Raw genomic sequence first — 20,589 nt, 5'->3', positions numbered from 1 at the left:
TTCGGGTTTCAGAAAATTGTATTAAAATTAGACTATCACCAGATATGTCACTATTATAGTGCTAACACAACTTGTAACGGCTTCAGTGTGCAATTGCGTTATTCACCCCTGACAGGAAGTTGTGTAATCCTCTCATTGTCAGTGAGGTGTTGTCTCAGTAGCTACCAGGCTCCTCCCTCTCTCTAAACAGAAAGTTGTGTAGTTCTCTCATTGTCAGTGTGGTGTTGTCTCAGTAGCTACCAGGCTCCTCCCTCTCTCTGAACAGAAAGTTGTGTAGTCCTTTAATTGTCAGTGGGGTGTTGTCTCAGGAGAGAAGCCTGGTAGCTACTAACAGGACATTGTGTAGTCCTCTCATTGTCAGTGTGGTGTTGTCTCAATAGCTTCCTGGCTCATCTCTCTCTACTAAAATAAAGTTGTGTAGTCCTCTCATTGTCAGTCTGGTTTTGTCTCAGCACCAATGTCTCAGGAGGTTTGACTGGATCATTAGCCCTACCCCCTTAGTGATGTCATCACTTTTAACCATGCCTTATAGGTACATCACCATCTCCTTGTTACACATATACATATTTACACCATGCTGCCTTGTGATGAGCAATGCCACAGGCATTGGAGCAGACAGGGAATGAATAGCAGGTGCTGCAACCTCACTGATTGTGTGATAGTCTGCTGTGAAATTAGATGTCCTGCAACATCTCTGGACGAGGAACTGGCAGGAGCGCTGTGGGAAGGGAGAAGGCAGGGTGGAATGGAAAGCAATGAATTCTGGGAATTGTAATACTGAGCAACTGCTCAACCACAACGTACAGGACTGAAACCCCCCAAAACAAATGGATTTTGGGGGTTTCAGACATGTAAGCAATGCTATATACCTCTGCTGCTTTTTTATTATTATTTTTTTTACCTGATTTAACGGGAATCTGTCAGTTTCATGCTGCCCTAACAACGGACAGCATAAAACTAGTGCCGAGACATTATGAATTACTCTGACCCGCTCGGGCATAACTTGTCATCAGGGCGGGTCCTGGAAGCTGCTCCCCACTCACCGGCTTGAATAATGGGTGAGATTTATCAAAACCCATCTAGAGGAAAAGTTGCCGAGTTGCCCATAGCAACCAATCAGATCGCTTCTTTCATTTTTCAAATGCCTTTTCAAAAAATGAAAGAATCGAGCTGATTGGTTGCTATGGGCAACTCAACAACGTTTCCTCTGGACAGGTTTTGATAAATCTCCCCCAATGTGTCATCCCTTATATACACATATATTCTATACACTGCTAGAGAGAGACACGTCACTCAAGCCTCAAGGGTGGGGCCCAGCCACAGGAACCCGCCCCCGAGGACCGGTGACTGGACTGATTGCTGTAACCTAGTGCCCTCTGTTCCCCCTTTATATGGTGTAATGGACGACACCTTGGTCGCCATATTGTATTTGACAGACCATGCCTACAAATAACCCCATATTAGGCTGCATTCACACCACGTTTTTGCAATACCGTTCCCGTATACGTTTTCAGTGTAAAAACCGTACGGAACCGTATTGAAAACCGTATGCATTGACTCTCCATTTAAAACCGTATGCCAAAAGATGCATCAGGTTGTGTCCATTTTGCATTCTGTACGGTTTTGTCAGTTTTTTTTCCCCGTAACTGAAACCGTAGTCTACTACGGTTTTCGGTCCGGGTGAAAAACTGTATTAAACCGTATACGTTTTTTTTTTTAACATGGAAGTCAATGGGAACTGTACAGAACTGTATGTGCGTACGGTCCCATCTGGTTTTCACCAAACGGATTTTGACTTTGCTCAGTTTTTTTTTTTCTTGGAATTTCAATCAAACAAGTGAAACTTTATTCAAAATGGAGGGAAAAGTTAAAAACGTGTAAGTTTTTGTCTTAAAAAAACGGATGCAACCGGACATCATTTTTCAAACTGTATACGGGTTGACTTTTGTACACACGTTTCGATACAGTTTAGTCCGGTTTTGAGGAATCCGTTTTTCATCAAAAACCTGAGGCGGGAACCGTACTGCAAAAACGTGGCGTGAATGCGCCCTTAAGTCATGATAAATCCGATTTGCTGGCGCCGGTTTTCACAGATACATCCGCCTTAGGGGAGCACTGGTGTCTGCTGCGATTTTCTTTATACCGGGGACGTTAGCTGAGGAGAAGCAACGGTTACAGAAGTGCTTATGCCCTATGGCGCAATCGGAGGGAGGGGACCCACACCGAGGCCTTTACATCAATTCTCAGCTGGTCAGGCCCGTCTTAGAGTCTCTCTGTTGCCATGCCAATGCTTGTCTGATGCCTTCGGAGGGACCACCGCCGGCGACGCTGCTCCCCTGCCGCTGTGAAAACGTTTAACCCTTTGTCATCTATTAAACCGAGATTTATTTAAAGGCTCCTGGCGGGAAAAAAAAAAAAAAAAACACAAGCGGTGTATATCCACAAGCGGTGTACCGCGCCCAAAACGTCTACCATACACTTTGGTGAGACCAGCTGTCTATAGTAGTGTTTTTTTCCAAAGAGTGTGTCTCCAGCTGTTGCGAAACTACAACTTCCAGCATGCCCGGACAGCCGAAGGCTGTCCGTGCATGCTGGAAGTTGAAGTTTCGCAACAGCTGGAGACACACTCTTTGGAAAACACTGATCTATAGTATATGGGGGTCTTCAAACTCTTCCCCAACAGAGGATGCAGGAGAGAAGGGTCAGGAATGTTGGATTTCAACTACTCGACCCTTTAGTTTTCAGAGAGTTAAAGGGGTACTCCAGTGGAAAATATATATATATATATATATATATATATATATTTTTTTTTTTTTTTTTTTAAATCAACTGGTGCCAGAAAGTTAAACAGATTTGTAAATGACTTCTATTAAAAAAAAAATCTTTAGCCTTCCAGTACTTTTTAGCCGCAGTATGCTACAGAGGAAATTCTTTTCTTTTTGAATTTCTTTTTTTGTCTTGTCCACACTGCTCTTTGCTGACACCTGATGCCCGTATCAGGAACTGTCCAGAGCAGGAGAAAAATCCTCATCGCAAACCTATGCTGCTCTGGACAGTTCCTGACACGGACAGAGGTGTCAGCAGAGAGCACTGTGGACAAGACAAAAAAAGAAATTCGAAAAGCAAAGAATTTCCGCCGCAGCATACAGCTGCTAATAAGTACTGGAAGGATAAAGATTTTGTTAATGGAAGTAATTTTGTTTTTGTTAATGATTTTGTTATGATTTTGTTAATGGAAGTAAAATACTAATCTGTTTAACTTTCTGGCACCAGTTCATTTAAAAATAAAAAGTTTTCCACTGGAGTACCCCTTTAAGATGATTTCGGGGGGTTGTCTGGCTACAGCTTACCCTTCCTCTTGCCATTGGAAACACATAACAACATGTATGGGCCGATTAGGAGAGATAGCCATTGGCCAAAGAGACCTTAGTCTGACAGCTATTGAAGGTATGTATATGGCCACCTTTGGGCACGTATTTAGGTTACCATTAAAGGGGTAATCCAACATAAGGTTACTTTATTACTTACCTGCCAGACAGTAATGGACATGCTTAGGAAGGATCTGTGCTTGTTATGGGGCTAAATGGCTGTGTTGTGAGTCCACCATAATGCTACTGCTTTCTTTTTGTGAAATGGCTATTTCCCGTTGGAGTTCCCTCCCTCCAACTACAAGTCACAGAATCCCTTGTTTGTAGGTGTGAGGTCACTACACATCAGTCACCCTGCCCATTGCAGCACAGCTAAGCTCCCTTCCATGCTGTGCTTTGCTTGAAACTACAATTGTGAAGGATCTCCCTCCCACCCAGTGGTCGCTCCACCAACTGAAGCACTGTCATGCTCCCTTTCAACACCTGACTTGGGATGTAATGTCTCGGTCTGCACTGCAACCTATGAAAAGCCTGAGACAACACTTATTTTGTAAGCTGCTAAAAATGAACATTGGCAAAGATCACATAAGGATTGTAAGACCACCCATCAAACACAGGTACAGACACTATATTATGAACAGCAATAGAAGGAAGAACAGAGCACTCACCATAAGGGGCTTGGTTGAGGTAACTTTATTCCATATCAATTGGTAAAATACAGTGGGCACTGAGGGTAGAGGGAGCGGGGAGGCAGGTAGCGCTTCGCAGGGTGGGCCACAGCAGCCGTTTCACGCACAGCCACATATCATCATCATGCATAGCAGTGCGGCGTGCAGCTCAAAGAGGTGGGTGCCGATTGCAAGATTGCAGTGGTCCCCAACGGCGGGACCCCCACGGTCAGACATCTTATCCCATATCCTTTGGATAGGGGATAACATGTCTTAGGGCCGGAGTACCCCTTTAAGGAATTTCTTTATCAAAGTGTCAGTCCACCCAAGTGCCAATTCTGATGTCAGATATATATATATACAAAATTTTTGAATTTGGGGCTGTTACCTGTCATCCATGTGTCTGTGGTCACCAACCCAAGTCCTGTTCTGATCAGTAATAGTGAAGAGCGGCGCCCCCCCCCCCCCCCCCCTCTTATCTCCAGTCTTGTTTGCACAGGAGATTGTTATTTTCACACTATAATTAAAGTGACATTTCTCTCTACATTGGCGCGCTGGATCTGGATGACCTTTCCTGAGCTTCGGCATCTCATTGCCAACCTGGTTCCCTGGCAACGTGGAGCTTGGTCCCTCTAACTCTGAGCAGTCTACGTTTTGATCTGTAAATGCAGAGGGAAGGACAGAATCGTGAAGCCATCGAGACTCGGGGCCAGGACACAACTCATTGAACCACGAGAGATTGGCAAGATGGAGACCTTAAAGTATTGACATTGGTGACTAAGTAGGCATATTGCACCTGGATTAAAGGGGTACTGCGGTGGGAAATAATTTTTTCAAACCAACTGGCGCCAGAAAGTTAAACAGATCGCGGGTCCCCAGCAGCGGGATGCCTGTGATCAGACATCTTAAGATGTCTAGGGGCAGAGTACCCCTTTAAGTATAGGTGTTTTCACCTATATTTTCTCCTTGAGATAAATTAAAGGAGTACTGCAGTCATAGACCACTTATCTCCTATCCTGCGGAGAGGGGATGAGATGTATTAGGCTGCAGTACCCCCTTTAAATAGGGGAGTTCTACCATGCTATTACCCACGTGTAGGTTGCTCCCTTTAACACGCTGAGATATACCCATGCGAGGTGTGAAATAACAGGCACAGCTCTGCTACATCTGTAGAGTAGAAATAAAACAAGACTTTAAAGAATTCAGCCATTCTCCTCTTTCCAGCCACTCAAAACTTCCTACGCCTGGATCGGAGGCATGAACGGTATTTATTACTGTATTACTCACGACCAACCCATTGATGGCTCCAGTCCTCCAGGCCACGTTCCTACAAGTCGGTCAAGACTGGGACCGGGTGAAGGAGTGGTTTATCAATAATTTATCGCAACGTCTGGAGATCTGACTGAGGGTTTTCCTGAAAACCGACCAAAAGGCGTTTACAAGAGATTTGTTGGATGTGACCGGGGGTGGTGGGTGAGGAGGGGGGGGGGGGGATGTGTCGGGACTGAACAATCCCCGAAGTAAATGCAAGGACGAGGCCTTTGTTATCCGGCAGAACAATCCGTGAAAGCCTGAGCCATGTTGAATCCAAACAACCAAAGCATTGTACCTTATGTCACCCGGCATCAGGATCTTGTCTGCAGATCCAATGAGAAGACAATAAAGCTTCTCTGAAAACACAAGGGAAGGTTTATTATTACAGAACGGCCAAAGCGGCAGATCGAGCGATATAGACATTTTAGTTGATTTATATAATAATTTATAGATTAATTAACTAAATATATTAAAATGTATATATATATATATAGTAAATTAATAACAAATTTATATAATAATTTATACATTAATTAACTAATATATTAATATATAAATGAATTAACTAATTTATATAATATAAAAATGATATACATTAGTTATTTAATATATAAATTAGTTATTTAATATATTAATATATATATAAATTAACTCATTTATATAATTTATATATTAACTAAATAATATATTAATATATATATATATCTATACAGTAAATGAATAACTAATTTATATAATAATTTCTAGATTAATTAACTAAATATATTAATTTTACATATATATATATATATATATAGTAAATGAATAACTAATTTATATAATAATTTATATATTAATTAACTAATATATTAATATATAAATGAATTAACTAATTTATATAATGTATATATTAACTAAATAATATATTAATATATATATATATCTATACATTAAATGAATAACTAATTTATATAATCATTTCTAGATTAATTAACTAAATATATTAATTTTACATATATATATATATATATATATATATATAGTAAATGAATAACTAATTTATATAATAATTTATATATTAATTAACTAATATATTAATATATAAATGAATTAACTAATTTATATAATATATAAATGATATACATTAGTTATTTAATATATAAATTAGTTATTTAATATATTAATATATATAAATTAACTAATTTATATATTACCGTAACTAAATAATATATTAATATGTATATATATATATATATATATATACAGTAAATGAATAATTTATATACCGTAATAATTTATAGATTAACTAATTTATCTAATAAATTATATATTATTAATATATATATATATATATAAATTAACTCATTTATCTATTTATTAACTAAATAATATATTAATATATAAATGAATGAACTAATTTAAATAATATATAAATGATATAAATTAGTTATTTAATATATAAATGATATAAATTAGTTATTTAATATATAAATGATATAAATTAGTTATTTAATATATAAATTCATATATATAAATTAATTAACTAATTTATATAATAATTTATATATAAAATAACTAATTTATATAATATTTTTTTTTTTACTATTTCTACCACACACACCATATAAAAAAAAAAAACAATCTCCGAGATATTGTTAGTTATCACGTGTCCACATGCAGGAGACGGGCTCCATAGACTATAATAGAACCCATCTCCTGTAATAAGTCAGACTACAGACGAGCCAGGGAGTGAAGTGCGCTGCCTTTCACTTTACCCGGCTATAATTAACGATCTGAGGGGGACCCCGATTGATCTTAACTTTTGACATGTCTGTGTGACTGGGTTGTCCAGGATAAAAAAATAAAATAAATGATTTTCTTCAAAAACAGCGCCACACTTGTCCATGTCTTGCTTTTGGTATTGCAAGTCAACCACTAGGCTGTAATACTACAGACAACCATATAAGTATTATATATAGGAAAATGGAGGTTGTAAGAAGTCATTGAGGTATTGTATATGGGAAATGGAGTTTGTCGGGGTCATATAGGTATTGTATATGGGAAATGGAGTTTGTCGGGGTCATATAGGTATTGTATATGGGAAATGGAGTTTGTCGGGGTCATATAGGTGTTGTATATGGGAAATGGAGTTTGTCGGGGTCATATAGGTGTTGTATATGGGAAATGGAGTTTGTCAGGGTCATATAGGTGTTGTATATGGGAAATGGAGTTTGTCAGGGTCATATAAGTGTTGTATATGGGAAATGGAGTTTGTCGGGGTCATATAGGTGTTGTATATGGGAAATGGAGTTTGTCAGGGTCAAATAGGTATTGTATATGGGAAATGGAGTTTGTCGGGGTCATATAGGTGTTGTATATGGGAAATGGATTTTGTCAGGGTCAAATATGTATTGTATATGGGAAATGGAGTTTGTCAGGGTCATATAGGTGTTGTATATGGGAAATGGAGTTTGTCGGGGTCAAATAGGTATTGTATATGGGAAATGGAGTTTGTCGGGGTCATATAGGTGTTGTATATGGGAAATGGAGTTTGTCAGGGTCATATAGGTGTTGTATATGGGAAATGGAGTTTGTCGGGGTCAAATAGGTATTGTATATGGGAAATGGAGTTTGTCGGGGTCATATAGGTGTTGTATATGGGAAATGGAGTTTGTCAGGGTCAAATATGTATTGTATATGGGAAATGGAGTTTGTCAGGGTCATATAGGTGTTGTATATGGGAAATGGAGTTTGTCGGGGTCATATAGGTGTTGTATATGGGAAATGGAGTTTGTCAGGGTCATATAGGTGTTGTATATGGGAAATGGAGTTTGTCGAGGTCATATAGGTATTGTATATGGGAAATGGAGTTTGTCAGGGTCAAATATGTATTGTATATGGGAAATGGAGTTTGTCGGGTCATATAGGTATTGTATATGGGAAATGGAGTTTGTCGGGGTCATATAGGTATTGTATATGGGAAATGGAGTTTGTCGGGGTCATATAGGTATTGTATATGGGAAATGGAGTTTGTCGGGGTCATATAGGTATTGTATATGAGAAATGGAGTTTGTCGGGGTCATATAGGTATTGTATATGGCAAATGGAGTTTGTCGGGGTCACATAGGTATTTTATATGAGAAATGGAGTTTGTCGGGGTCATATAGGTATTGTATATGAGAAATGGAGTTTGTCGGGGTCATATAGATATTGCACATGGGTAATGGAGGTTTGTCAGGGGTCATATTGTAACATCTGCACTCTGGCCGTGATCGCTCTCTTGTCATGTCCCCGCTGTCGGCGGGGCTGGGATACGGATGGCGGGGCGTGCCCGCTTGCCGCAGAAAGTCCGTCCCGCTTTGTGGGGACGGCACCTTAGACTCCGCTCCCTGGCATGGCCCGCGTCATCATCCTCCACACAGGCCCAGAGGATCCACTACCTGCCGCGACCCTTACACATATCAGTATTCTACATGGGAAATAGAGGTTGTCAGGGGTCATATATGTATTGTACATAGGTAATGGAGGTTGTCAGAAGTTATATACATATTGTACAGTGAAAATGGAGGTTGTCAGGGGTCATACATGTATTGTACATAGGTAATGGAGGTTGTCAGAAGATATATACATATTGTACAGTGAAAATGGAGGTTGTCAGGGGTCACATAGTTATTGTACAAAGGAAATGTACAAAGGTTGACCAGGGTGATACAGGTATTGTATATACAAAATGGAGGTTGTCAGGGGTCATATAAGTATTGTACATGACTAATGGAAGTTGACAGAGGTCATTGAAGTACAAAACTTTATGTGTGAATGTTTAGGTACACATTAAAGGGGTACTCCACCCCTTGACATCTTATCCCCTTAACCCCAGAGGCTTGTGACATCACGGCCATGCCCCCTCAGTGCAAGTCTATGGGAGGGGGCGTGATGGTTACGTCACGAGTCTCCGCCCCGCATCGCCAGTAATCCGGCACGGAGCGAAGTTCGCTCCATGCACCAGATGCCTGCGGTGCCACTGGACATGGGATAAGATGTCTAGGGGCGGAGTACCCCTTTAAAGGGGTTATCCAGGAAAAAAACTTTATTTATATATATATATATATATATATATATATATATATATATAATCAACTGGCTCCAGAAAGTTAAACAGATTTGTAAATTACTTCTATTAAAAAATCTTAATCCTTTCAGTACTTATGAGCTGCTGAAGTTGAGTTGTTCTTTTCTGTCTAAGTGCTCTCTGATGACACGTGTCTCGGGAAACGCCCAGTTTAGAAGCAAATCCCCATAGCAAACCTCTTCTACTCTGTGCAGTTCCCGGGACAAGCAGAGATGTTAGCAGAGAGCACTGTTGTCAGACAGAAAACAACAACTCAACTTCAGCTGCTGATAATTATTGAAAGGATTAAGAATTTTCAATAGAAGTAATCTACAAATCTGTTTAACTTTCTGGAGCCAGTTGATATATAAAAACGTTTTTTCCTGGAATACCCCTTTAAGTCTGGTAGATAGGGTTATCTTCTTGACTGATGCCATTATTTCACAGGGGTTATGTTTCTCTTAGGCTAAGTTTCCACTTGTCTTTTTTTCTGGCAGTTTTTGGACATCTGCCACTGCAGTTTTTGAGCCAAAGTCAGAAGTGGATCCATAAGGGAGGAGAAGTGTAAGTCCTTCCTTTATATGTCCTATTCCTTTTGAATACACTTCTGAGTTTGGCTCTAAAACTGCAGTGGCAGGAAAAAAAACAAGCGGAAACTTAGCCTAAAGGAGTGTTATAAAGACATGTAACGACTAAGAGGCCATTGATGTTCCACTGGGAATTCTGGGAAATAAGAATATCCTTTCTTCCCACAATTTTAGAGGAATTTGTCCTTGTGACACGTTCCCCGCTTAAAGCACAACATGGCTGCCCTGTGTCTACATTTCAGGATCGGGATATCACACTATGATCTGTATACGATGTGATATTTTAATGCAGAGTTTGTACATTTCCCAGATAACCTGTCCTACATAGAACACATCTTCGAGATCTCTCGACGCCCCGACCTTCTCACCATGGTCATCGACTACAGGACCAAAGTTTTGAAAATTTCAGCAGAAGAAGAACTCGACACAAAACTCACTCGGATCCCTAGTGCTAAGAAATACAAAGGTAAGTCAATGAGACCGATTCTCCACTATGGCCCATAGTATAGGTTAGAAAAATAAAATAAGCCATAGGAAATACGAGAACCTGTTGACTGAGGTGAACTAAAGGCCAAGGGTCAGGTAGAAGAAAACGCAATATTAGAGGGAATAATGAGGAGATCCTGGAACTGCTATGGGCGGCCCAAGAGCATTAAAGGGATATTCCAGGAATAAAATAAAAAAACAGGCCTATTTTCTTTCAAAGACCTTTCCCTGTCTGTCTCCAGATTGGGTGTAATTCTGCAGCTCAGTTCCATTGAGGTGAATGGAGGCAGGTTGTAATACCACACCCAAAGTGGAGACAGACAGGGCGCAGTCTTTGAAAGAAAAAAGGCCTAATTTTTGATTCCTGGAATACACCTTTAAAAAGAAACATGTAATATGATTGATCTTCAGAAGCATTCGAAGTGGGGATCTGGTCTGGTCACCTTCATTCAGGACGATTAAAGGGGTATTCCGGCCAAAGACATCTTATCGCCTATATAAAGGGGGATAGGGGATAAGATATCTGATCGTGGGGGGCCCTCCGCTGGGACCCCCTCCCCCCGTTATCTCCCTGCAGCACCCGCATTTTATAGCTCCTCTTTGCTTCCGGGACTGGAGACATGACACCACGCCCCCTCCATTCATGTCTATGGGAGGGGGCGTAAGATGTCTTTGGCAGGAATAACCCTTTAAAACTAGGACAACGCTACCTAACTCATGCCCATCTGTGCCACCTAATAGTCTTCATCTCTAGGTTCCATGATGGTCACAGTTCCCGTGGTGACCACCTAGGCCCACTAGCATTGACTGCCTCTCCTAGTGATCAGAATGGTTCCCCTTGTAATAAGGTTGCTCAGGCGTTTCGTTCCTCTGCTGTCTAATATCTTAGCGCTTACTTCTTTTACCCAATAAATGTTTTTAATCTTTGTTTCCTCCCCCCTCAGATATTATAAGGCAGCCTTCAGAAGAAGAAATCATCAAATTGGCCCCACCACCAAAGAAAGCCTGAAGAAGGCGAGAGGAGAACGAGAGAAGACTCAATCCTATTTGGTCTCCATTGTTCTATCCCTCTTGTTTACCTTACACCTCCCTGGTCTCACCCTGAGTTATCCCACCACAGGAGTAGAGATTGGGGAGGGGAGGGGGACGGGGAGCGAAAGGAAAATCCGCACCCACCGATGACCACTAACAAGAGTCCTAATCCCGTTGTGTGTGCTCCGTGACCTGCAATCTGTCCTACGATGCGTTTCGTAAGCGTGTGTATTAAGTAGAAGCATTTTTTTTATTTTAGATATATATATATATATATATATATATATCCTTATCGTTGGATAATGTGGCTAAATACGGTTCTAATTTTATTTTTTTGTGGTTTGGAGATTTCTATGCAAATGGAAATAAGGCCCTTGTACATTTTTATCCCCTTTGTTGTTTCTACCCGGTTAGCCATGACCTTGGCGGAAACAGAGAGCGTAGTGCAGTCAGAAGAGCATTGAGTGTGTGTGTTGGTGTGCCGTGTCTTTATGTATTGACTTGTATCCATGTCCCGTAAAGTATGAAGGTGGCCATTTTGAAGGCGGAGGGTTAATGTTTTGTAGGACACAGTGACTTCTCTAAAGCCTTTAACCAGTTCTACAGAAAAGAAAACAGTTTTAAAAATGGCCGCCTCCCGTTACAGGTGCACTTTCTTAAAGGAAACGGTGATTGGTCTCCTCTGAACATTCCATTGTATAGAATATAAGTCTCCACTTTTGGCTACAAAATTTTATAGTCATTTCACTACATAACGGTCAAGTATTTTTGCACAACAGCAATGGAGCTGGATGTCTTAGGGGCTTGGAAGCAAAAAATGGAGGCCAAAGCCAACAAATCAAAAATTCTAGTCGACAAAACAAATGTCCTTGTAATCTATTAGACATAGGCAACTCAGTGGTCTTGGGCGAATGTCTAATGGACGCATAGCAGCTCTTTGACGCCACCTGTTGGAGGTAGTTTCCTCTAGAAATTGGGGGAACTTAAAGGGGTACTCTACTCCCCAGGGTTCGGAACACTTAGTTCCGAACACTGGGTGCAAGCTTCAGGGGTTGCCACGCCCCCTTTGTGGTGTCACATCTCGCCCCTCGTGACGTCACACTCCCCCCCCCCCTTAATGCAAGTCTATGGGAGGGGGAGTGACGGCCGTCACACCCCCTCTCATAGTCTTGCATTGAGGGGAGTGGAGTAACCCTTTATGGTGGTGTCAGAGAACTGCTTTGCATATCCTTCTTCCCAGAAATCCCAGCGGAGCTTAATTGGCCTATAGGGGCTCATTCACACTACGGAATACTCCAGGCTTAGATTCCATCTGCAGCGTGCGCTGGCAACACAAGCCGACGCTAGGACCACTCGGAAATGCGACTTCTCAATAGGGGGCAACGCATTTCAGAGCGGAAAATGTTCATTCTGGGATTTGGAATTTCTGTAGTGTGAACGGTGCAGCAAAACGCCATTGAAAACAATGGGAGACTGCTGCACAGAATTCCGCTCAGAAAATACGTAGTGTGAATGGGCCCCTGAGTCTCCACACGTCTTTATGGTGCTCTCCTTAAGGAGAAACAATAAACCTTTGGTATCATATGGGGAGATTTATCAAAACCTGTGTAGAGGAAGAGTGAACCAGTTGCCCATAGCAACCAATCAGATGGCTACTTTCATTTTCCAGAGGCCTTTTTTTATTTTTTATAAACCTGATTGGTTGCTATGGGCAACTGGCCGGCTTTTCAAGGTTTTGATAAATCTCCCCCATTGGATCCGCAGCCAAAGAGCGGCCAAAGACTTAGCATGGGCGACAGAAGCCAACAATACATACAGGACATGACTCGTGCCAGGGCTTAAGTCCTGCAGGAACGCATGGGAACGGAGTTTCTGCACTTTTTTTGCAGCAGCAACAACAACAACAACAACAAAAATTTAGCGCCACAAAAAAGTACAATAAAAGAGATAGTCAACGACAAATCCTACTGATTCTGCATTCTACGATTACTGTAAAAGTAGACTAGAATATATTTCAAAGGAAAAAACAAAACAAAAAAAGGGATAGGATGGAATAAATAGATGGGTAGATGTTTAATGGAACGTGCCAGCGCTTTCATGCTGCCCGAACCACGAGTCATCAAGGCAGATTCTCCCCTCCAGCCTTGATTTATAGATCTGTCCCTGCACCCAAATGGGTACAGATCTGTCAATCAAGTCTGGTGGGATGGGAAGAAGACAACAGGGACCGCCCCCGATGACGTTGTGGTTCGGGGAGCATGAAATTGATGACGTTGAGAAAGGATTGATAAAAATTAGGAGAAAAGGTGATAAGTAAGTAATAAAAGGCTGTAGTATAGAGCAGTGTTTCCCAAATAGTGTACCTTCAGCTGTTGTAAAACTACAACTCCCAGCATGCCCGGACAGCCTTCGGCTGTCCGGGCATGCTGGGAGTTGTAGTTTTGCAACAGCTGGAGGCACACTGTTTGGAAACACTGGTATAGAGAATGAAAGACATGTACTGTAGGTAGTGTAGTGAGTGCGATAGATAAGTGAAACAATTAGGGGGAAGATAAACAGCAGATGAGAACAGCCATCTTCTAGAAACAGTGCCACTCACGTTCATAGGTCAGGTCTGGTATTGCAGCTGAAACCCATCTAAGTGAATAGGGCTAAGCTGCAATAACACAAACCACCAAGAGCAGTGTCCTTTCTGGCAGCCATGTTTCCTTAAAATTCATACAACCCCATACAATTTAAAGGGGTACTCCGGTGTTTTTTTTTTTTTATCAACTGGTGCCAGAAAGTTAAACAGATTTGTAAATGACTTCTATTAAAAAAAATCTTTGCCCTTCCAGTACTTTTTCAGCAGCTGTATGCTACAGAGGAAATTCTGTTCTTTTTGAATTTCTTTTTTTTTGTCTTGTCCGCAGTGCTCTCTGCTGACACCTCTGTCCGTGTCAGGAACAGTCCAGAGCAGCATAGGTTTTCAATGGGGATTTTCTCCTGCTCTGGACAGTTCCTGATACGGGCATCAGGTGTCAGCAGAGAGCACTGTGGACAAGACAAAAAAAAAAATTCAAAAAGAAAATAATTTCCTCTGTAGCATACAGCTGCTAAAAAGTACTGGAAGGGTAATGATTTTTTAATAGAAGTCATTTACAAATCTGTTTAACTTTCTGACACCAGTTGATTTAAAAAAACCTATATATATATATATATATATATATATGTTTTCCACCGGAGTACCCCTTTAATGTTTGGGGGGATGTGGTCGGAGCCTGCTAATTTTCTATTAACACTATGACCAATGGATAAATTGGCGATACTATTGACTATTCCGATAATGGTAAGATACCCGAAAACCTTAAGCTGGCCATTGGCTGAACCGCCCAATTTCGGCATGATCGGCTGCCCATCAGGGTAGAGAAGGATCGGGCATGTTGGGTTTCAACTGCCCGATCCTTTTGTTTCCAGAGAAATCGAGTCGGGCGTCCATATGTATAGAGGATCAAGAGAGATAGCTGTAGTCTGGACTGACCATTCCATTACAACTATTGTATGTGTATGGCCACAGCAAAGTTTCCCAACCAGGGTGCCTCCAGCTGTTGCAAAACTACAACTCCCAGCATGCCCGGACACATGGTCAACTGAAGCAGAGCGTTCATATGTATAGAGGATCAGGAGAGATAGCTGCGGTCTGGATAGGTATTACCCCGACAACTATGGTACGTGTATGGCCAGCAGAGTTTCCCAACCAGGGTGCCTCCAGCTGTTGCAAAACTACAACTCCCAGCCTGCCCGGACACATGGTCAACTGAAGCAGAGCATTCATATGTATAGAGGATCAGGAGAGATAGCTGCGGTCTGGATAGGTATTACCCCGAGATAGTATCCCAAGCGGTGTGCCTCCAGCTGTTGCAAAAGTACAACTCCCAGCCTTCGGCTGTCCGGGCAGGCTGGGAGTTGTAGTTTTGCAAAAGCCAGAGGCACCCTGCTTGGAAAACACTGGACTAGAGAGAGATAACCAGCTGAATGTGATGTGTGAAAACCGATATAGTGTTTAGATTCAGAGAGCAAGTGCATATACAAGAAAAAAAAAATACAAAAACATTTTTTTTTATATTAATAAAAAAAAATTATTGAAGGTTAAACAGGAACGGGTGAGGTGAGAGTTAAAAATGGCCAGAGTTACGAAGGCTCAAAACAGCAGGAAGGAAATGACAGAATCGGGCAGCGCACATGTTTTCTTGATAAAGAAAAAATAGAATAAAAATAATGTATTCAGAAAAAGCAAAAGCAAAAAAAAAAATTTCTTGGTGAATGTGGATGCTGCTTAAAAAAACAAAAAAAAAGCGATTTCCGCTTTTAATACAAACACTAAAAGAGAATGCAGTAATAATATCCCACCAGACAGAGGTGGCTGCAGCTGGATGAACAATAACACGTAATGAGGACTGAAACTGGAGTGAGAGGCACAGCTGCACCGCGCCGGCTCCCAGGAGCCGCGCCAAAAAATGGGCCGACCTTGGACCCCGAAACAGAACAACCGGGTCTGACTTCTCCCTCCGCAAGTTAACCCATTACTGGGTGCTCAAACTGTACCGAGCGAGACGTGGGCTCCATTTCTTGTCCATAAAATGTTATTTTTTCTCCGGACGAGCCCCCAATTTCTGGCTCACCCGAAAAGCTTATTAACAGATGACAGATAGAAGGTTACAATCCTGTAACCCAAATCCTAAATGACATTAAATGAAATAATATATGGATTTTATTGCAGTAAAAGCTGGGGATGTTTCGGCGGGGACTGCCCATACTCTTAGGCCAAACCGAAGGACTTAGGCCAAACCGAAGGACTTAGGCCAAACCGAAGGACTTAGGCCAAACCGAAGGACTTAGGCCAAACCGAAGGACTTAGGCCAAACCTAAGGATTTAGGCCAAACCTAAGGATTTAGGCCAAACCGAAGGACTTAGGCCAAACCGAAGGACTTAGGCCAAACCGAAGGACTTAGGCCAAACCGAAGGACTTAGGCCAAACCGAAGGACTTAGGCCAAACCTAAGGATTTAGGCCAAACCTAAGGACTTAGGCCAAACCTAAGGAATTCCTAATAGCTGTAGCCTCAATGAAGATTCAGCCAGCAGCTATTAAAGGTTTATGGTCACTCTGACCCAGACTTTTGGTTGGCAGAGTAGTAGGACCTAGGTCTCCAAACTGTGGACCTCCAGCTGTTGCAAAACTACAACTCCAAGCATGCCCGGAGGCCAAACAGTGGGAAATAGTCAGAGGTAGCTGTTGACTGAGTGACGTTCGGCCAGCAGCTATTAAAGGTGTTTGGTCACTTTGACCCAGGCTCTTGGCTGTAGCAAATGGAGTAGGAACTAGGTCCCCAAACTGTGAACCTCCAGCTGTTGCAAAACTACAAACTCCTAGCATTCCCGGACAGCCATTGGCCAAACAACTTTAGTGGGCGATCGGGAGAGAGAGCTGTTGACTGAATAAACTTTGGCCAGCAGCTATTAAATGTGTATGGTCCCTTTGACACTGGTTCTTGGCTGTAGTTATTGGGGTCAGACCTAGGTTTTCAAACTGTGGACCTCCAGCTGTTGCAAAACTACAAACTCCTAGCATTCCCGGACAGCCATTGGCCAAACAACTTTAGTGGGCGATCGGGAGAGAGAGCTGTTGACTGAATAAACTTTGGCCAGCAGCTATTAAATGTGTATGGTCCCTTTGACACTGGTTCTTGGCTGTAGTTATTGGGGTCAGACCTAGGTTTTCAAACTGTGTACCTCCAGCTGTTGCAAAACTACAACTCCCAGCATTCCAGGACAGTCATTGGCCAAACGACTTTAGCGGGTTATTGGGAGAGAGAGCTGTTGACTGAATGACGTTTGGCCAGCAGCTATTGAAGGTGTTTGGTCACTTTGACCCAGGCTGTGGGCTGAAGCTTATAGTGTAGGGCCTAGATCTTAAAACACGGACCTCCAGCTGTTGCAAAACTACAACTCCCAGCATGCCCGGACAGCCGTTGGCTGTCCGGGCATGCTGGGAGTTGTAGTTTTGCAACAGCTGGAAGGTCCACAGTTACGGATTCAAAAATGAACATTTAGTACGGAAAAGTCCATGTCCTCTCGGTGCCCCTGACAAAAACAGGAATGAAAACTTCGCCGTTCAGACATGAAATCCCCCGTATACCAGCCGGATTCTTGTCTACTCCTGTTTCATCACAATACAAACACACCGCGATTTAACCCCCACCTATCCACTAGCTGCCAAAAAAGAGCACTTCCCCTACATCTATATAAGAACACTGGTATAGGATTTCGAGATATTGATAATTTGCCCTGACGATATGCGACTGTCAAAACACGCTGGGACTTAGTTCCGATTCGAAAAAGCACTGCACATTGAGAAGACCTACACGTCTCCCGTGGCCCCTGATACGAAGTCGAACTCCAATTGAAAGCTACTGAAGAAGTAGTGGCCAAATACACAAGCGGAAACTATTATGGAACCACAAGCGCCATAGTGCCCTGACAAGGCCAGACCACTAGGGTTTAATCTACCATTAGAAATAATAGTATATCGAAAGAACATCCTGCTGCGCAAACCACGAAGCAAGGCTATAAAATAACAAATGAAGTAGTAGTCATATATATATATATATATATATATATATATATATACATACACACACAACACTCACTAAACCTACTAATTTTATAGGATCAGCTGACCATTTTGCACATAAAGGGGACGTCTCATTTTTCCCATGACGACAGATGTTGGGAAGAGAAGGATCGGGAAGGATCTTGGGAAGATAAGCCGCTGCCAGGAGGTGTCTGTCAGCGTCTACCTCACTTATCAGAATTCAGAAAACTTAAACTTAAAGGGGTATTTCAGCCCCAAAAACATTTCCCTATAGACAGAGAATAGGGGATAACCCAGAGGCCATAGAACAGAGACCCAACAATCCCTGACTGGTTAAAGGGATTACCCAAGATTAGAAAAATACGGATTCTTTTTCCGCAAAAACAGCGCCACCCTTGTCCACAGGTTGTGTGAAGTAATGCAGCTCAGTCCCATCGAGCTCTAATACCAGATAACCTGTCGACAAGAGTGGTGCTGTTTTTTGCAACAAAAAAAAATCCTGGACAATCCTCTAAGACAGAATCACCAGAGCCGGGTGTACAAAGACTGGTGGGGTACCGGGAGCAGCATCCTTATGGTAGCATGAAAAGATTGGTAAGGCGAGGATTACTACTCTTTTTATTCTATTACAGCATTGTATACTCTTTGCTAAAAATTTCTTGGGGTTGAAAAACTCATCTAAGGGTGGGGTCACTCGTGGCGCATCCGCATCGTCAAATACGCTGCGGATGCCTGTCCCTAGAGTGTGCCTCCTGCTCTGGTCTGCTCGTAGCAGCAAACACACAGTGATCTCACAGGCATCACAGCAGCTCCCCCTGCTCCCCGAGCTAGGCAGAGAGCGGCCGCGATGGTTGCGAGTACACTGCGCATGTGCGCGGCGACTCACAGATTACTGTGTGTCGGCTCGTAGCGGTGGATTGCTGCTACGAGCAGACAAAGCAGGACAAACGGGCACAGCAGGAGGCACAAATTGGGGGGGGGGGGGGGGCGGTAGCCCATGTAGCCCACAGGTGACCCTAGCCTAAAAGTGCAGATTTCTTCCAAAAACAGCGCCACCCCTGTCCTCAGGTTGTGTGCGGTTTCGCAGCTCAGTTCCATTTAAGCAAATGGAGCCAAGTTGTAATACCGCACACAACCTGAAGGGCAGAGGTGGTGCTGTTCTCAGAAGAAATCAGCTGTTTTTTCTATTCCTGGATAACCTTTTTAAGGGGAAAATTATTGTTCCACAATGATTTGGACACTAGACCTTATACTGTTATTCCTAGCGAACAGATGGAAAACAGATCAGGGAGATTTCCCAAAAGTTAAGAAGGGGGGGGGGGGGGGGTCAGTCACATTCCTGCTTCCTACAGACGGATTCTTGATGATTATGGTCAATGAGAGGGGAGGGGGGGGCCTGCGGCAGGCCGGGGCAAGTGAAAATTGTAATGGATCCAGTGCGACCGTAGAAAAAAGCAAAACGTAACTATATTATGTACCGCAACTTATACGCAGTGTGTTAACAGGTTAAGCAGCCGTTACAGAAAGGATATAATAACCAGGCGGGCGCGATGACAGATGAAATCCAATGATATTTCCCAGAGAAAGGGAAAATGTCAACGAAAGGTTAGAAATGAAAAGTAAAAATAGGAAAAAAAAAGAAGTAGTGAAACAGAAAGTAAAACCCACCCTGAGCCTTTAGGGGGCGCAATCGCGGAGATAACTATGTATTTTAATTACTTTAAACTAGTTAAAATGTCACTGAATTGATTGAAAGTGCAGCAGTGGTCGTCTGGGCATGCTGGAAGTTGTAGTTATGCAACCTCTGGAGGGTCACAGTTTGGAGACCACTGGTCTGACATAACCCAAATAATGTTACATGAATAGAATAAAAATACTATATTATAGAGCTGCCAGCAGATGGCAGTGTTGGCAGTGGTTGAGTATGACCGCTTTTGGCCTAGACCGCCAGGTGTTTCATCTATTCACCGGACGGTCCTCGGAGATTTTCAAAAATAAAAGTGAATACAAAAATGTTTTCTGTATCGTTGGCTTCTGCTTCCTATGTTTCAGAGTAATTTGTGGATTCGTGGCCACGTTCAGCAGGCGGCATTTGCGTGCGGAATTCTGACGATCCCATTCACACAGCAGAATTTTCTGCTGCGGCAATTCCGCGATCCGCAAGATTTAAAGCCCAGTTTTGAGGACACAGGATTACGATGAAATTCTGTTGGCGGCTGAACGGAAGCTTGGAGATTTCACGTTCGTGACGTCATGCCACACCCCCTCCATGCATGTCTATGGGAGGGGGTGTGACTGCTAGTACGTAGCCGTCACGGCTCCTCCCATAGACATGAACGGAGGGGGCGCGGCGGCTGTAGTCGCCAGACATCCGTCATGGAGCAGAGTTCGCTCCGTGCACGGACGACTGGGGT

General features: G+C 42.4%; 1 protein-coding gene across 1 annotated transcript in view; it reads left to right on the top strand.

The window, feature by feature from the left end:
- Window positions 1–11,669, top strand: part of PEA15 (proliferation and apoptosis adaptor protein 15) — an 80,324-nt gene extending 68,655 nt beyond the window's left edge. Inside the window, exons 3-4 of the mRNA XM_056544973.1 lie at window positions 10,335–10,490; window positions 11,455–11,669. Of these exons, the coding sequence (XP_056400948.1) occupies window positions 10,335–10,490; window positions 11,455–11,519 (221 nt within the window). The 3' untranslated portion in view covers window positions 11,520–11,669. The remainder of the gene's footprint in view (window positions 1–10,334; window positions 10,491–11,454) is intronic.
- Window positions 11,670–20,589: the final 8,920 nt, after the last annotated feature.

The sequence above is a fragment of the Hyla sarda genome, chromosome 11 (assembly GCF_029499605.1).
Source record: "Hyla sarda isolate aHylSar1 chromosome 11, aHylSar1.hap1, whole genome shotgun sequence".
Classification (NCBI taxonomy): Eukaryota; Metazoa; Chordata; class Amphibia; order Anura; family Hylidae; genus Hyla; species Hyla sarda.
This window is presented reverse-complemented; position numbering and strand designations above follow the sequence as displayed.